Source organism: Eriocheir sinensis, chromosome 2, assembly GCF_024679095.1.
Source record: "Eriocheir sinensis breed Jianghai 21 chromosome 2, ASM2467909v1, whole genome shotgun sequence".
Lineage (NCBI taxonomy): Eukaryota > Metazoa > Arthropoda > Malacostraca > Decapoda > Varunidae > Eriocheir > Eriocheir sinensis.
In genome coordinates, this window is record NC_066510.1 from 4,434,364 (window position 1) to 4,453,561 (window position 19,198).

Here is a 19,198-nt window from a genome sequence, read left to right on the forward strand (position 1 = left end):
GTATTTATCTTGACTACTTCATTAGCTTGTTAGAAAGTTATTACAGATTGTAAAACTCTTCCCACTTACAATTTATTACAGAAGTTGTAGATGCATGCAGAAAACCTTACACCATACGAATAAAATCCAATATTCCTCAAAACAACTTACTTTGTTCCCATGAGATCACGACCCCCAGGTTAAGAACTACTACATTAGAAGCAAGAAACAATAAAGCAATATCAGCGACAGCAAGGGATGGTACCACAGGCTACTACTTACTTGAAGCACTGGGTGGTCGTTACTAACCGACTATCAAATTTGAATCGACACAAGCAACTGGCGTTGCCAGATGGGGATTATTTTACCATATTGAAAACCTATAAGGTTGATCAGCCGAAATAATAACCTTAGCGTTAGAGCGTCGGGATATGCAGGGTGCCAAGATTAATTTCTGGTTAGTGTGTGTGTGTATATATATATATATATATATATATATATATATATATATATATATATATATATATATATATATATATATATATATATATATATATTACCCCCTCGAGTTTCGCGCTCGCTTCATTCCAAAGGTTTAGCGCCAAACTCAAGGATTGCGAAACTCGAGGAATTGAAAACACTGAAAAAGCGCTTATCTGTTCCAACCTGTGGATTTTTATTTATTTATTTATTTATTTTTAAATGTGGGCCATGGCGCCGGTAGACTATCCATCTGGGCCTGATGGTCGGCCCCGAGCCTGTCATGGCGCAGGCAACTGTTTATAGTGGCGCCATTATAATTGGCTCATGCTGCCCCCCGAAGCTCACATTTTTTCCTCCTTTATTCCCTTGTTATCTGAAAATATGTACCTTGGAAAAAGGAAGAAAACAGGAAGAGAGAACGGGTCGTTTTAAAGCCACAGATGAAGCCTTACAATTGGCTGAGCTCTAAAAACACGTTTGTGATTCACTGGGAGTCCGATGACGTCATCGCCGGCGCTCACCTGGTCAGCGGCCTTGCTGCCTTGGGGCAGTGTCACACTGACCGTTTTCGTCTAACCGTTGTGGCTACTGGCAACTCCCGTGCGCCCATCCGGGAGCGAGTTGTCGGTTGTCCGTAACCTGCTGGTGTCACACTGGGCCATTTTCTTCCCACCGCGTTGGCGGCAGCTTGGGCAACCGGCAAATCCAACTTTTCCGGGCCAAGGTCGGATTTCCCCGTATCCACATCCAGAACGTAAATAAAGCACTTGCCCTTTATCGACATGGCGTCGTCTGCTAAAGTAAGGGATGTCGCAGCTTGTGCTGCCATTACCCAAGTTATGGACTTAATTTGTTGCATCAGTTAAATGGCAGGAAGAAGCTGTTGTGGGTGTGGTGTGTCTGTGGTTCCTCCGTGCCAGTTCTCATTGTCACCATTGTGCGTGAGAGGTCAACCCACCCATCTAGACTCCGACCACATAAACACGTGGATCGAGTAACAACAAAGACACACACACACGCACGCACACACCAGACTCATCATGAACCATGGCAGATGTTTCTCACAAACAAAAATGGCTTCGCCATTTCCTAGTGTGTTAGAACTTATTTGGTGAGTGGTTCATACAAACCAAACATACCCAATGGCAAGAAGAGAGCAGTGTTACAGACGACTGCTCTCTTCCTGCTAAGAACCAGGTTCATGTGAGCCACTCACCAAATAAGTAGAGCCCCATTTAGCGAAAGAATTAGGTGGATGAACGCGGTCGTGCTAACTGAATTAGCGCTAATTGAATAAATTAAGTATCCAGTATGAAAAAAAAATATTTGGTGCACACGTGGGTCTGACTTTTGGGTTTGATAATTACTCAAAATAATCACTCACATTAAAAAAAAAAAACCTACGATTGCCTTAGCTCTGAAAACATGCTTGTGATTCGCTGGGAGTCCGATGACGTCATCGCCGGCGCTCACCGGTCAGCGGCCTCGCTGCCTTAAGCCAGTATCACACTGGCCGTTTTCTTCTAACCGTTGTGGCCACTACCAACGCCCGTGCGCCCATCCGGGAGCGAGTTGTCGGTTTACCGTAACCTGGTGTCACACTGAGCCCATTTCTTCCCACCGCGTTGGCGGCAGCTTGGACAACCGGCAAATCTAAATTTTCCGGGTGTGCGTCACACACGGCCAAGGTCAGTTGCCCGTATCCACATCCTTCTTCTTCTTCTTCTTTTGACCTGTGACGCTTCTTAGGTCCTCCTCCTTTCGTTCCTCTTTTCTTCTTTTTCACCTATACACACTTTTCTTTTCACTATTACAACGTAAACAAAGCACTTGCCCTGTATCAACATGGCGTCGTCTGCTAAAGTAAGAGCTCCCGCGGCTTGTGCCGTGCATCATGGCGGCTTGGCGCAATTTTCAAAATTCAGTCGTGATGGCTGCTCGCGCTAACCGAGGCTTTCGTGCTAATCAATTTCTTTTATTGGTAGATGGTGGCTCGCGCTAATTGCGGTTCGCGCTAATTGATCTCGCGCTAAGTGGGGCTCTATACTTACGTTCTAACACACTCAAAAAAATGGTGAAGTCGTTTCAGTTTGTCAGAAACATCTGCAATGGTTTCTAATGAGTCTGGTGTGTGTGTGTGTGTGTGTGTGTGTGTGTGTGTGTGTGTGTGTGTTTGTTGTTATTCGATCCATGTGTATGGGTGGGTTGGCCGCGCACGCGCAGTGGTGACAATGAGAACTGGCATGGAGGTACCACAGGCATGCCACACCCACAACTGTTTCTTTCTTCCATTAAACTTCAGCAACAAGTCCATAACTTGGGTAATGGCAGGACAAGCCGCGAGAGTCCTTACTTTAGCAGACGACGCCATGTTGATACAGGGCATGCAAGTTCTTTGTTTACGTTGTAGATGTGGATACGGGCAACCGAACTTGGCCGTGTGTGACGCACACCAGGAAAAGTTGGAGTTGCCGGTTGCCCAAGATGGCGCCAACGCGGTGGGAAGAAAAAAGCCCTGTGGGACACCAGCTTACGGATAACCGTGAACTCGCTCCCGGTTGGGCGCACGGGCGTTGCCCGTAGCCCCAACGGTTGGACGAAAACGGCCATTGTGACACCGCCTTAATTAAGGCAGTGAAGCCGCTGATAGGGTGGGCGTCGGTGATGACGTCATCGGACAAGCGTGTTTTCACGACTGCCCGTTTTCTCTTCCCGTTTACCCCCCCCCCCCCCTCTCTCTCTCTCTCTCTCTCTCTTACCATAGCCACATATGTTTGGAGGAAAACGTCCAGTGTGATACTACCTTTAAAGGTAAGTAAAGGTAAGTAGACGTGACCCGTACGTGTCAAAGCAGCGCGAAACTCGGAGTGATAATGCGCGAAGGTCGGGATGGTAAGAATTTAGGACTAACCGCGAAACTCGTGGATCGCGAAACTCGGATAGCGCGAAACTCGAAAGGGTACTGTATATATATATATATATATATATATATATATATATATATATATATATATATATATATATATATATATATATATATATATATATATATATAATGTGTAGTGTGTGGGGGATGGATGGTAGAGAGATAGTGAATAGTGTTGCCCGCCTGTTATGGGTCATACAGCGACGCGCCCTCAACGTTTTCTCGACCATGCGTGTGAAGTCGAGCGTCATCGAGTGGCTAGACGAGGGGTGGTCGCGCATAGTCGCCAGGCCCTGCGTTCATTGCGAACCGTCGCAACGGGTTTTACTTTCAAAATTGGGCTCCTCTGAGTACAGTCGCGCGCATTCACGCACGATTCAACTCGACATCCCCTCGCGAGCGACCCTCCCTCGCCATGTTGCTGTGAGATGAAACAGAGGCAAACTCGCAGAGACAATGGCGATGCTCCCACGATTTCGTGCATTTTCAAAATTGCCAACCGTCGCAGAGCGAAATTGCAGAGGTGTGATCCCAGCATTACCACTCAATGTAAATACTTTTGATTTTATTGGCGTTATCGTTCGACGTAAACACTTTCAGTTCTATTTGCATTACCGCTTGACGTAAATACTTTCGATTTTATTTGCGTTACCGTTCGACCTGAATACTTTCGTTTTCTATTTCATCTCTCCTCGCTCCACCTGCTGACGTCATTTTCTGCGCATCGGTTGACCATGTGTCCTTTGATCTTGTATATACCCACGTATGTACTGCAGGCTCATCATGCTGTTCTTTTCACTCTTGTCCATCCATACCTCAGAGCACTTGTATTCCTGGGTGTTTCAACTTATTAATTCCCTTACAGTCTCCAGCTGCCACTTTTCCCCTTTTTTTTTTTTACAACAGAGGAGACAGCTCAAGGGCACAAAAAATAAAGCAATAATGAAAAAAAAAGCCTGCTACTTGCTGCTCCTAAAAAGATTACAGAGTGGCCAAAAGAGAGGTTAATTCCAGGAGAAGATCGAGGTGTCCTGATACCCTCCTCTTGAAAGAGTTCAAGTCGTAGGCAGGAGGAAATACAGATGAAGGAAGATTGTTCCAGAGTTCACCAGTGTAAGGGATGAAAGAATGAAGATGCTGGTTAACTCTTGCATAAGGGGTTTGGACAGTATAGAGATGAGCATGAGTAGCAAGTCGTGGGAAGAGGGGAGGCCCTATTTACTATCATTATCTTGCCTTTCCCAGTTATTTTTTAGCCCTTCAACTTCTTCTGTTACACATATCTGCAGAATATTGTGTGGTTATGTGTTTTGCTCTGAGATGGATGGAGTCTCTTCACACCCTTACCTGTTACTCATCAGTGCTTGGGTAGTGGGTGTACGCTGGGTGTTATGGGTAGTATCCTGGGAGGGTTGCTGCATAGACGTCCTCCTTTTCCTCTGCTATCTACCAGTCTTAACCCCTTGGCTGCAAATTTCCTACAATAAGACATCCCCAAGCTACAGGAATGAATAAAAAAATGGCTGCTACAATATCACTGAAGAAAAATGTAAAGTGCTGCACCTTGGGAGGGGAAATCCAGTATACCAATACCACATGGGAAACACTCCACTATCCACCACAGAGGCAGAGAAAGACCTGGGAATATATGTTACCAGGCTACCAGTAAAGGCCAAATCTGTGCCAGTCGCAGCAGAGGGGTTAAGAAGTGGGTACAAGATGCATGTTGTGGCCAGGATCTTGCAGAGGCAACCCACTCCTACGTTTTCAGTCCTATCACTCACCTGTGGCACCCCAGTGAGGCTCTGAGGAGATGGACCTCCCTTGCACAGGGGATCTGAGTGTCTCAATGATTACCATCACACTTCTTCCTGTTTGAATACCATTGAACCTTTACACTTTTTATTGTGACATTTGAAAAGTGCATTGCATTGTGCTGCAAGGGTGCTACTGTAGAATATTTATAGCTGCCACATGTGGGGTTAATATTCTTTACAGCTGAGGGGAACATCTAACATAGCAACAATACACATAACAAATTAATTTATTTAATTATTATTCATTTTACAGTGGAAGTAAACCAAGGTTAAAACCAATGAAGAAGTCCAAACAAACTCCATCCATACACACTGATAACACCACAAAGTTTGGTCTTTATCGCTTCCGTTTGGAGAGTCGTTTGACGGAGGGCGTCGGTTTGCCAGGAACTTTCCTCTCCCGGTTGCGATTCTTGACATTGGTCACCTCATAAAAGTTGCTTCCCACCTTCTTTGTTTTCTGTTCTCGCTCCTGTCGCCGGCGCTGCTTTGCCGTCAAGGGTTTGGGGTCATGGAAGAGCTTGTGTTTCCTCCTCAACTTCCTTGTGCTTGTTGGGGCCTCTGTGGCAGGCTCCTCTTCCTCACTTGACAACAGGTCCTCCCCAATCATCTCTTCTTCATCCTCTTCTTGGTCCATGGCAGTACCTTCCACACACTGTTTCCCTTCCTCTTCACTCTGTCCTTCATTCACCACATCACTGTTCTGTTTCTCACTTAAGTTTCCTTCATCTTGTTTACCTTCATTGTCGTTTCTTTTCTCAGTAGTTGCTGCTGAAGCTGTTTGAGCACTGTCATTCATGGTGCACTCCAGTGAGCTGTCTTCTTTCTCAGTATCCTTTTCATCATCCTCACCTTCACTGTCTATATCTTCCTCCTCTTCATCATTGTAGTCTTGAGGGTTCTGCTGGGTGTCCTCCAGAGGTTTGTCATCGTCACCAAAGTACTGCAAACTTAGTGTGATCTTGCCTAAGTTTTGGCTCACTCCCACACCACTGCTGCCTTGGCTCTTTGCTGCCTCTTCCTCTGCCTCCTCTTCCTGCTGGAGTATTTTGACAGCCATTTCCTGGTTCTCTTGGTTCTTGAGTGCATGGAAGTCAGATGAGTCGTGTCCAGGTGGAGGTACAAAGTAGGGTATTTTTCCGCGCTGCCAATCATTGAGGACCATTTTAGCTACTGTGTTGAGGTCTGGCTCTCCACCCTTAAGTAGCTTCCCTGTGCGTCTGGCCACCTGTTCCATGAAGTCCTCTGGAGTATTCCATTCATCCACACGGTATGTGCGGCAAATGTAGTCTCGTTTGACGCGCTCCAGCAGCGGCAGGATGTAATCAGCGGGGTTCTTGAGGTACTCTGTACGCACTGCTCCCTTCAGCACCATGTCTATGGCACTCTCATGGGAAGGAGGAACAATGCCAGGACAGTCCACCAGGTAGATCTTCCTCATGAGAGTGACATACTGCCAAACTTTTGTCTCCCCGGCTAGTGGGGCTACGTTGCACACCTTCTTAGCTTTCATTGTGTTGATAATGGAGCTCTTGCCCACGTTGGGGAAGCCTATGAGGCCCACACTGATTTGCTTCTTGTCCTGATGCAGCTTGCCAAACTGTCTCAGTAAATTGATGAGGGCACCCTTGCCATAGGGATTTGTGATGGAGGAGTGGAAGGCCAAGGTGGGGTACTCGGAGCTCAGGACAGCCACCCACTTCTGGGTCACCCACACTGGTACCAAGTCAACCTGAGGGTAAGCAAGCAGGAACAGTGACAGCAGTACTCAGTGATGGCCTTTGTTCTTTGAATATGAATAATAGTAAGACTGATAGAGAATTACTGGTGACATTGACAGCTGAGTCTTTTCAGTCAACATTTTATTTAATTTTATAATTTTATGTTACAGTAAAAGGAACAGCTCAAGGCCAATAAGTGAAGAAACAGCAAAAAATATTATTACTAATTATAACAACATATTACTGTACACTTGAATTCAAATGCAATTTCCATCCTTGTTGTTGGGTAACCTTGAGATGGGTCTGGGGCAGAGCACAGGAACAGTACAGTGGAGTATAAAATTACATCGTGATAAGGTATGGATGCTAAAAGAACAATAGGATATTATGGTATGTTTTTTTAAAAATTTTTATAGTACAGGTATCCCTCATGTATCGCAGGGTTGGCTATTGTGAATTACCTATATCGCGGTGACATAAAAAAACTACATTTTGGGGCATCGCAGACATTTCTCGTTTATCACGGGCATGTGTTTTGATTGGTGGTGGTGACCTGTCAGTCTTCTGCTTCAAGGGGATGGGGAGAAGGTTTGTAAACAAAGGGAACATCATACTTAATGAGTGTGGCCAGTGTCACCTTTGTTCCAAATGGACGTAGGGCAGCCCGGCACAGTCAACCCGTTAGCCACACAACTCCTGCAGGTGGGTTGGCAGGTCCAACAGAACAGTGGATCAGCTGAATACAACAAACATTGAGTCCCACAAACAGTTCCTTCACAATGCTCCCTCAGCTGCTCTTGCCAGACATGGGGCGATTACGTATGTTATGTAATCGATTACGATTACTTCATATTTTCACAATTACGATTACGATACAATAAAATTAAGTGTAATCGATTACGATTACATGATGTATTAATCGTGATTACAGGATGGACTGAAGGTGAACTTGCAAATTTCAATCGATAACCTGTAATAACCAATGTGTGCTTGTGAATTAGGTGATGGTGCGGCCGGGCAGACATTCAGACAGACAGACGAACCAGTGACGGGTCAGCATCGCGTGGATCTGACTCATAGTGAAGGTGCCGAGGATGGTTAAGTTAGGCTTTCTTTTACGGGGAGCAACGAGTAGGAATTTTTCACTTAAGTCAAGTGGGAGAGAGGAACAGCTGTCTCTGAACTCCTGAGTTAGCAGAACAGGCCAAATATCTGTAACACCAACCACCGTTCGGTGCTAGTTAGCCGGCAGCCACGCCAAAGGGGGGGAGGAGGAGTCGAGTTGGGGAAAGCGCAAGAGCTGCATATTCAGTCAAGCCTCGCCTCTGCTCCTAACAGGTACGTGTTAAGTTAATTCCAACGGACAGTTATTATTTAGTGTTACAATGTTATTATTATACCTATAACGGTTAAGTCAGTCAAGCCTCGCCTCTCCTCCCAACAGGTTCCCTACTGACTGGGTGGTTACCCCCTTGTTGTGTTAGAATGTAAAGTTACCCCTTTGTTGGGCTTCCATGCCCATCCTCTGGTATTTTAGGAGCACGAATGTCTCATCCCATGATTAATTCAGTAATAGAAAAGGATACTTTTTCTTGTTAGTGTCATTTGTTTATTCCAATGCTTGTGGGGACTCATGACCACCTCCTTGGTGTCCTGAACCCCCATGACTACCGTGCTTCCATGATCAACCCTGTGAACACATATCGGTGGTAGGAAATATTTTCAGTAATAATCAAGTATCATTGAACCCTGATTAGGGTAGCTGTTATTTAACAACGGTTATGTGTTTAGGCTATGGCCAGTGTATCACATCTTCATGTAATTGTAATAGTCTAAGAGATGAGTGAGCCCTTTAAGGTGATTGGAATGACGAGTTGTAATCAGTATTGTAAAGTAACTCGGTAAAAGCTCGCTACCATTATCAACAGAATAATGAGTTGTCAATAGAATTGTTAATTAATATCAGTCTGCTCGCTACCATTACCAACAGTGATGAATTGTGAATAATATTGTTACTTAATTCCAATAAGCTCACTACCATTATATATCAACATAATGTGAATAAACCTCATAATTTAACATTTGTGTTGCGTCACCCTAACAACTAGGAAGCACACTTCTAGTAAAATATTAAAAACAGAGTTGAAGGCAACACACTAGTGGCATAAGCAGTGGGATACTCATCATTATTTGCCTAAGTGCTTACTAATCACAGACCATGTGGAAATAGCTTTATTAGGCCATTGCCAAATTCAAAAACAGCTCACCTTTTAAGTCAGGATTGTTAAGGTTATTCCCAAGTGAAGTGCAAGTATACATTCCTGAGTGAAGAGCGAGTATGCAAATGCAGTTTTATTACTAAAGTTTAAAAATATTAATCATTATTATTCTTAGATTAAAATTTATTTACAAGACTTACATACTCATACTTTGTTTTACTAAATTTACCGGTCGGGGAAAAACTTGTGAATAGGCCTCCTATTACAAGTTAAATACGGTTTTAAGAATCTAGCGGAATCTAAATATGTAGAATTTAAGTTAGAAATAGAATAGGGATCTTACTTAAAAAGGATCCATCATATTGCAACTGTCAGTTGAAGTGGTTTCTAAACATGGGTTCGGAAGTGATAATTTTCGTTTTTTTTTTTTTTTTTTTTTACATTGCAGCCTATTGCGCCGGTAGGCTTCTTCCGGTGGATCCTGATGGTCGGTCCAAGGCTTCTTTCCGGTAGGTCCTGATGGTCGGCCCAGCCCGTTCTGGCGCAGGCGAGTGTTTATAGTGGCGCCATCTTGCATTGGCTCATGCTGCCCTCCCAGAGCTCATCTTTGATCCTAGAATCTAGAGTCCGGGTTGATAGGTGGTCTTCTGGACAGCATGTGGGTAGTTTTAAGCCACTCGGCGGCGGCTGAAAAATCCCAGCTTGGTGGCACCGGGCGGGGATTGAACTCGCGTCCTCCTGAACACGAGGCCGTTACTTTGACGACTCAGCCACCGCTGCTAAATGAGGTATCTAAATATGACCTAATGTAATATTTCGTGGAAAAATCCTCTCCATTTTGATAAACGTTTACCTTAGTCTGTTAATCACAAGTAATATTCCATATCGGTGCAACTTGAAAGTAGTTGTCTGTCACTATGTAGAAAAGGTCCAACTAGAGAACGATTCAAGGACTATAGCATCCCTGGCAGGAATTACCATCAATAGGGAAACCGTTGTAAAAAGGTGCCTATCTGACCGATCTGTTTGCGGGAGGTCAGAAAACCCGATATGTGTTCACCCTCATCAGTCATTATAGTAGATTCGTAACATCCCACCCCCTTAAATCTAAACACACACAAGTGGTGGAGGCTCTAGGACAGTATGTGGCTGACTACGGGACGACTGAGAAGGTATCGACCTGGACAACGGGGGCGAGTCCGAATAGAGCGCCTTCCCAGATTTCTGCCAGATATTTAGAGTACATACTTGGTGTACGAGAAACAATTAACTAAAACTTTGCTAATGTAATTGCAAAAGTAATCATGATTATGATTACATTTTTAATGTATTTGATTACGATTACTTAAAAAATAAGAGGGTAATTGATTACTATTACTTGAAAAACTGTAATCAATTGTAATCGATTACGATTACCCCATGTCTGGCTCTTACAGGTGACCCTTTACTGCAAACAGCAATCACAGCTGAAGAAAAACTTTGGATAAAAAGATGCAGCAGAGGTGACAATGGCCACACTCACCTTGGCCCCTTTGTCTACACTGTCCAGCTGACCATGCACCCCCAGCGCGGCCTGGTCTTGGTTTTGGTTCAGGCCGCCACCTTGCCAAAACTAATTAGCTGAGCTCCGCTGCCATTGCCATTACAAAGGCACGATGGTACGACTGGTAACTCTGCACAACATTGGGTGGCTTCAGGCTCAACTGAACACAAGGCAGCCCTACTCTGGGGGTGGTTGAAGTGCAGCGTGGGTATTTTATATCTTAAGCCAGTTAGATATTCATAACTTTTCAATGATTTTTCTTAAATTTTTTTCAATCTTTGAGTGGCCAAATTTTTGCCATATTTTTGAGGTTTTACTGTATGCTGTCTTATTATCAACCCCTTCATTACTGGATTTCTGAAATGTTGTACTTGCATACAACATGACAATGTCTGTGGTGGAACTGATGTTGTACATGTGTACATCATAATTATAACAGGATGTATGGAGCCTTTCTGAAAGTTGGTTTGATATGTATTGGTGAGCACCCATGTTGTAGCTCATGGCATCCATGCAGTGATGTCATGCCATCATCCATGGCACTGTAACATGACATGAATATATGCCAAGTGCTTACATTCATTTTGTATAGTAATTATAACTCATTTATTATTTTTCTATTTACATGCTTTGATCTAAATCATATAGAATATAAAATGTAAAAAATTATTGCTGCTGGCACCTCAGCCATGCGTCCCTGAGCGGCAGTGCTGCCAGCCAGGGAGACAGCAGGTATAGAGGCTGGCAGGAAGAAAGCTGGGCAGGATGAAGTGCACGGACTGGTGTCAATACCTGCTTCTGAGGCCAGGAAAAGACCACAAACGCATTGCAGTGTGTCACATGGAGGGCAAAGTGGAAATCTTGCCCCTTATGCCCTGGTGTGCCTGGTTTGTGTTCTGAGGAACACTTACGAGCCTGGCACACCCAGTAGCACCCTAGCGTGCGCTGGTGCACCTGCCTTGGAGTGCACTGCCCCTGGATTTACACCACACAATTAATTAACCCTTTCCTTGCTAAGCGCTTGCATCGAGACTATCCCCTCAAGTGCGCTCAGGCACCCCAGCCGGGAAGGGGATCTCTTTTAACCGCTGTATCTCAAAAACTATTCATCACAGCTACAAAACAAAAACACCATTGGAAAGAGAAGGCCAAGATCTATAAGATTCAGTTATGTAAGCCTCTCTTGCAAACATACAGGCACGTTCGGGGGGTTTTTATTGCTGTGAGAGCAACTGGCGCTCACAGCGAGCTTTTAGCACCACCAGCAAGTGACGCTAGTGCTCGCTCTTTTAACCTCTGTATCTCAAAAACTATTCATCACAGCTAAAAAATAAAAACACCATTGGAAAGAGGAGGCCAAGATCTATAAGATTTGGTAAAGTAAGCCTCTCCTGCAAATGTACAGGCACGTTCAGGGGGTGTTGCCTGTGAAGACGTACATTTACACGTGCGTGACGGTCAGCCGTAAGGCAACTGCTGAGTAGATCTCTTGATGATGGGGTGCTGGCAGGGCACTATTGCCAACTGCAAAATTTACATCTATTTGGTCAAAATATCAGTCAGGTGATAGGTGAAGCTATGCAAAAATGCCGCTATATTGGACAACAACATCCACCAGTTGTTCGTCTGTAGATTTTCCGCGCTAGGCTGATATGATTTTCCACCAAATTTCGTGGAAAACCCACTGAATTGGCAATGGTGTGAGAAATAGTGTTGGACACTCTCATCCGCGGGAAATTTGAGTGTGACTGGAGCTCGCAGCAAGCATTTAGCACCACCGGCAGGTTATGCTAGTGCTCACTGCAAGTGTTTAGCAACGAAAGGGTTAAAACAATATTTTTAGAGTATAATTTTTAGGTTTCTTCTCTCTTACTATTACATTTACACATAAAATGAACACTGAATGTATTTGATTATTTACATAAAATGGCTTCAAATCTTATGTTCTTTCATCATAATATCATCTAGCCAATATGCATTTGGTGAAACACAAAAATGTAATATATACCAAAAAGTACTGATGTCACTCTGAATCATAAACACCCCTATTTTCAATGGCGTGGGTAGTGAGAGTCGGATCAGTAGGGGGAGGTTAGCACAGAAGTGGGGGGTGCCGGTAATGAAGGGGTTAAAAAGTCTAGCTGCTTGTATTTTATCATAAACACCCCTATTTTCAATGGCATGGGTAGTGAGAGTCGGATTGGTAGGGGGAAGTTAGCACAATAGTGGGGGGGAGTGTTGGTAATGAAGGGGTTAAAAAGTCTAGCTGCTTGTATGTTAAAGTGAGAGAAAAGGGTGAAGAATGGGGAAGACACTGTAAGTTGGAGAGGGCAAGGGACCAATTACAGTACCCTCACGAATTTCACACTATCTGAGTTTCGCGATCATCGAGTTTCATGCTTAGTCCTAAATTCTCACCATCCCACCTTTCACACATTATCACCCAGAGGCTTTCGCGCTACTTTAGCATTATGGGTCACGTCTACCAACTGTCGGCACCACACACGTTGCCTTAGCCCGGTAGCAGCGATGGGCCAAATTTGTGGCTTTAGCGTGTAGCAGTGACGGGCCAAATTTGTGCCAGGATATAAACCCCCCAAAATTGATGATACATAATCTGATCACAAATGCTTTGATAAATATTATGAAATGGTTTGTGTGAGGGGTGATTTTTTCTCATTTTTCTCACTTGGAGGGACCATTAAGAAACATGATCCCTGCTGCTACTGGGTTAAATCAATACGAACAGATGTACCAAACACAAACGAAAAGGTGACAACAAGCCTTGATCACACGGCACTTCAGGAACCATGACAAGCAAGAAGACACACCACCTGCTGATGCTGTTGCTGAAAAGATGATGATGATGATCTGTTTGAGTGTGGCAATGTGGCCCTCGAGGATTTGGGCAGCGACTTTGAAGACTTCACGTTGGCAGACCTTGCACCAGAGTGAGGCAAGGAAATGTTGATGATTTTCTTTTCTTTATTTCCTTTTTTTTTTTTTCTTTTTTACTTTTCAATAAAGTCTGTATCACAGTTTTTTGTCTTTACAAGAGCATCCTTCACTGAAATTACAACACAACAAACTATTTAAAGGTATGTATTTTGAGATAACAAGGAAGTGGGTAAAAAAAAGTCAGCTTCTCCACGGAATGGAACAAATAAGCGCTTTTTCAGTGTTTTCAATACCCCGAGTTTCGTGATCCTAGAGTTTAGTCGTATACCTTAGGAAGAAAGCAAGTGCAGAACTCAGGAGGGTACTGTAGAATAAATCCCATTAATTCTATTGTTTGGCTATCATGATTTTCTATATTACGGGGGTTTCATGGCCCCAATTAGGCACAATGCATGAGGGAAAGGTGTACGATACAGTACAAAGTTAAGCATGATTTTTCCCTATCTTTTTCGAACCAAGCCACAGCTGCTTGAGTCTGGGTGTGAACCTGCTTTTGACTCTCAGACGGGATCCGAGGAGAAGCCAGTCGGGTAGGAACAGTATTTATCCCAGCCTGTCTTAACCCCTTGACTGTGGATTTCCTACCAGAAGACATCACCGAGCTACAAGAATGGAACGAAAAGTGGCTGCTACAATTCAATGAAGAAAAATATAAAGTTATGTACCTTGGGAGGGGATATCCAGCATACCAATACCACATGGGAAACACTCCACTATCCATCACAGAGGCAGAGAAAGACCTGGGAGTATGTGCTACCAGGCAACCAGTGAAGGCGAAATCCGTGCCAATCGCAGCGGACGGGTTAACATGAACCCTGACTCCAGAAGCTAAGTCACACAGCTATGTGTGGTAAGGAATGTGTGGCCTCGGCTCAGCCTTCACCAAGGGACTCTGTGAAGTACGATATCAAATATAGGGTGATATTTTATTGTACTAGTATATACATTACAAAGGCAATTCACAGGTATGGCATGAAGTTCCAGTAGTTTTTTTGGTATGAATTCTTTTCCTCCTCTTCCTTTCCTTCTTTGTTTACTCCTCATCCTTTAGCTGTTCTTGTTCTTGTTATTCTTGTTTTTCACTACCATGACCGCTACCTCCTCCTCCTCCTCTTCTGCCACTACTCACGCTGCCCCTTCCAACACTTCCTTTGTGCCATACTGCTCTAGTAGGGTCTAAGTCTAAGATCTGAGTGTTTCCAGCTCAAGGAACATAAGAACGTAAGGAGTCTGTAAGAGGTAGGTCTGTACAAGGCATGGCTTTTTCTTTCTCTGCCATCAGGTCTTCAAGGGTTATGAGGCCAGGCATGCATGTTCTGAATATCCTCTATTGTTGTGCTAAAAGAACCAGCCCCTGGGATTCATGCTGCCTCCTCTGCATGTACTTGAACTTGTGGAGTGTTGTGGTGGTGTGGGAGGAATGAGACGGCCGTTGTGCCGCCTAAGCCATAAACAGTTCTCCTCCTATTACTTTTCCAATTTCTGCTTCCTTTTCTCACTTCTGTTTCTCCACACACTCGTACTCACCCTCACTCTCCTTTTCCTCCTCATCTTTCTAGTTTTCTTTCTCTTCTTTGCACCAGGGGTGTGGAGTCGGAGTCGGTGGAGTCGGCTACTTTTGGTCGGAGTCGGAGTCGGTAAAAATACCCCCGACTCCGACACCTTAACGTAATCATTTATCGTGTAATGTAGTTGTGAATTTTTTTTCTTTTACATCATCTGAATGTTGTCTAATAGAGTGCATGTAATTTGGATGTAAATACATATAAGAAAAAGGACCTCAAGAGAGTCTACAGGCAGCATCTAAAAATAAATAAATAAATAATAACAATAAAAAAATTTAAAAAATGCAATAGGGGGAGAGGGGCATGGAGGTCGGAGTCAGAGTCGCAACTTCAAAATTTCCCGGAGTCAGAGTCGCAACTTCAAAATTTCCCGGAATCGGAGTCGCAACTTCAAAATTTCCCGGAATCGGAGTCGCAACTTCAAAATTTCCCGGAGTCAGAGTCGCAACTTCAAAATTTCCCGGACTCAGAGTCACAACTTCAAAATTTCCCGGAGTCAGAGTCGCAACTTCAAAATTTCCCGGAGTCAGAGTCGCAACTTCAAAATTTCCCGGAGTCAGAGTCGCAGCTTCAAAATTTCCCGGAGTCAGAGTCACAACTTCAAAATTTCCCGGAGTAGGAGTCGCAGCTTCAAAATTTCCCGGAGTCAGAGTCACAACTTCAAAATTTCCCGGAGTCAGAGTCACAACTTCAAAATTTCCTGGAGTCAGAGTCACAACTTCAAAATTTCCTGGAGTCAGAGTCACAACTTCAAAATTTCCTGGAGTCAGAGTCACAACTTCAAAATTTCCTGGAGTCAGAGTCACAACTTCAAAATTTCCTGGAGTCAGAGTCACAACTTCAAAATTTCCTGGAGTCAGAGTCACAACTTCAAAATTTCCTGGAGTCAGAGTCACAACTTCAAAATTTCCTGGAGTCAGAGTCACAACTTCAAAATTTCCTGGAGTCAGAGTCACAACTTCAAAATTTCCCGGAGTCAGAGTAGCAACTTCAAAATTTCCTGGAGTCAGAGTCGCAACTTCAAAATTTCCTGGAGTCAGAGTCACAACTTCAAAATTTCCTGGAGTCAGAGTAGCAACTTCAAAATTTCCTGGAGTCAGAGTAGCAACTTCAAAATTTCCTGGAGTCAGAGTCACAACTTCAAAATTTCCTGGAGTCAGAGTCACAACTTCAAAATTTCCTGGAGTCAGAGTAGCAACTTCAAAATTTCCTGGAGTCAGAGTAGCAACTTCAAAATTTCCTGGAGTCAGAGTCACAACTTCAAAATTTCCTGGAGTCAGAGTCAAAACTTCAAAATTTCCTGGAGTCAGAGTAGCAACTTCAAAATTTCCTGGAGTCAGAGTCACAACTTCAAAATTTCCTGGAGTCAGAGTCACAACTTCAAAATTTCCTGGAGTCAGAGTCACAACTTCAAAATTTCCTGGAGTCAGAGTCACAACTTCAAAATTTCCTGGAGTCAGAGTAGCAACTTCAAAATTTCCTGGAGTCAGAGTCGCAACTTCAAAATTTCCTGGAATCAGAGTCGCAACTTCAAAATTTCCTGGAATCAGAGTCGCAACTTCAAAATTTCCTGGAGTCAGAGTAGCAACTTCAAAATTTCCTGGAGTCAGAGTCACAACTTCAAAATTTCCTGGAGTCAGAGTCAAAACTTCAAAATTTCCTGGAGTCAGAGTAGCAACTTCAAAATTTCCTGGAGTCAGAGTCACAACTTCAAAATTTCCTGGAGTCAGAGTCACAACTTCAAAATTTCCTGGAGTCAGAGTCACAACTTCAAAATTTCCTGGAGTCAGAGTCACAACTTCAAAATTTCCTGGAGTCAGAGTAGCAACTTCAAAATTTCCTGGAGTCAGAGTCGCAACTTCAAAATTTCCTGGAATCAGAGTCGCAACTTCAAAATTTCCTGGAATCAGAGTCGCAACTTCAAAATTTCCTGGAGTCAGAGTAGCAACTTCAAAATTTCCTGGAGTCAGAGTAGCAACTTCAAAATTTCCAGGAGTCAGAGTAGCAACTTCAAAATTTCCTGGAGTCAGAGTAGCAACTTCAAAATTTCCAGGAGTCAGAGTCGCAACTTCAAAATTTCCTGGAGTCAGAGTCGCAACTTCAAAATTTCCTGGAGTCAGAGTAGCAACTTCAAAATTTCCAGGAGTCAGAGTCGCAGCTTCAAAATTTCCTGGAGTCAGAGTCGCAACTTCAAAATTTCCCGGAGTCAGAGTCGCAACTTCAAAATTTCCCGGAGTCGGAGTCGGAAAATTTTAACTCCGACTCCACACCCCTGCTTTGTACACTCCTCCTTTTCCTGTCCTCATTCTTGTTATTCTTGCTTTTCACTACCATGACCTCCTCCTCCTCCTTCTCTTCTGCCACTACTCACACCACCCCTTCCAACACTACCTCTTCCCCCCTAGAAGCTTGCTCACAAGATATTACTTACACCTGTTTATACGAATGCAAGTGGTGGCGGGAGAGCAAGCCTTAATTTTGATCTGTGTACTGTGCAGATGATCCGTTATCGACAGATCAGCACTTGGGCTTCCTTCATATCAACTTTCATGCTTAGGGGACTCTTTCTCGATCAATGACTGCACAGGGAGGCACTATAATGAACCTAATAAGAGAGGAAGACAAAGCTAGGTCACCAACAATCATCACACACGCCCGCGATACACAAGAAACGTCCGTGATGCCCCAAACGTGTAGTCTCTAATACCACAGCAATATATGAGGGATACCTGTATACTAGTGTCTGATAGAAAGAGGTGGTGGATGTTGGGAAAGGTCTAACAATGGACTACTAATGGAATGATGTGGTGATGCTGATACTTGCCTTATTCAACACAAACACGAGGTGCTTGTGGGGAGTCTCTGTGCGCAGGTATTTTTCCACCAGCTTAGACCTGGTGCCCATGGGGTCCCGCGCATCCAGCACCTGAACCACCACGTCCGAGGAGTCGATCACCTTGTACAACTCATTCCAGATGCGTTTGCTCTGCCCAGCCTAGGAGAAAAATTGGTGCATTAGGATCAATTAGAGTGAAGAAGTTAACAGCATGGTAAGATGCTCTATACTAAACCTTTTGCCTTATGCTAATACAGTAAACCCTTGATTATAACAGACTAATTGGGGGGGAAGTTAGTCCGTTAATGCTGAAAGTCTGTTATAAGCGGCAAGAAATTAGAAAAAATGCAAAATAATGCCGACGAACCTAATAAACGTAGGTATAGTTTTTTTTTATTGTGTATGTTGTGTGTACGCTGTCTGTATAGCCACATAGCACACCTGGCGATGGACTATGAGGCACTGAGGCTGCCAAGTTGGCAGTGGTGCCCTGCGGGGGGCCATATTGTTATGGGTATGGGTAAAATTTTACAAGTGCGCCAATATCACACCGGCAGATGAAACTTTTTTTCTTATATAGTTTTTGGAGTGTTATGAAATAATCTGAACTGTTTCTGTCACAAATCATTAAATGATTGAGTTTTCAGTGCCTGTTGTACACCCGTCGCAGCCCAACGCTACAGCCGCAAAATAACTTGCAGAGAGAGATGTTCAACTTGCTTACAGTTGCTACATTTCACTCACCACTTATAAAGATCTCAAGTGGACAAACTAGAACAAAACCAGGCAAATGTTTTTTCCTGCCATTTCCCCCAGTGCGCATGCGAGGTGGACAGCAGAGCGACTTATTTTTTCGAGAAGGTATTTCTCACAACATCGGCTGCCATGTCATGTCCCTCGCTGCGTATTTCCGTGTCCAACACCGAGTGCCGAATGAATTTAAACTAACCAAACATAACTAAGCATAACCTACTTAACTGCACGGCTTAGCCCACCTTGACCCCTTAAGCTGTGTCAGTACCGACACTCACAAACACTTGGCTATTTTCCATTACGTTTACATCCTGGATTGATGCTCAAGACTTTTTTGTGGTATAAATACATTCTTCATTTAGTGGAAACCACAATGAGGAAAATATTTCATCAGGTGG

At 43.8% G+C, this 19,198-nt stretch overlaps 1 protein-coding gene across 1 annotated transcript in view; it reads right to left on the reverse strand.

Annotated features, from left to right (window-relative positions):
* Positions 1–5,420: 5,420 nt before the first annotated feature.
* The window catches only part of LOC126998735 (uncharacterized), a 50,431-nt gene continuing 36,653 nt past the window's right edge, over positions 5,421–19,198 (reverse strand). The window contains exons 7-8 of the mRNA XM_050860726.1: positions 18,036–18,206; positions 5,421–6,937 (exon numbers count right to left, since the gene is read on the reverse strand). Of these exons, the coding sequence (XP_050716683.1) occupies positions 5,543–6,937; positions 18,036–18,206 (1,566 nt within the window). The 3' untranslated portion in view covers positions 5,421–5,542. The remainder of the gene's footprint in view (positions 6,938–18,035; positions 18,207–19,198) is intronic.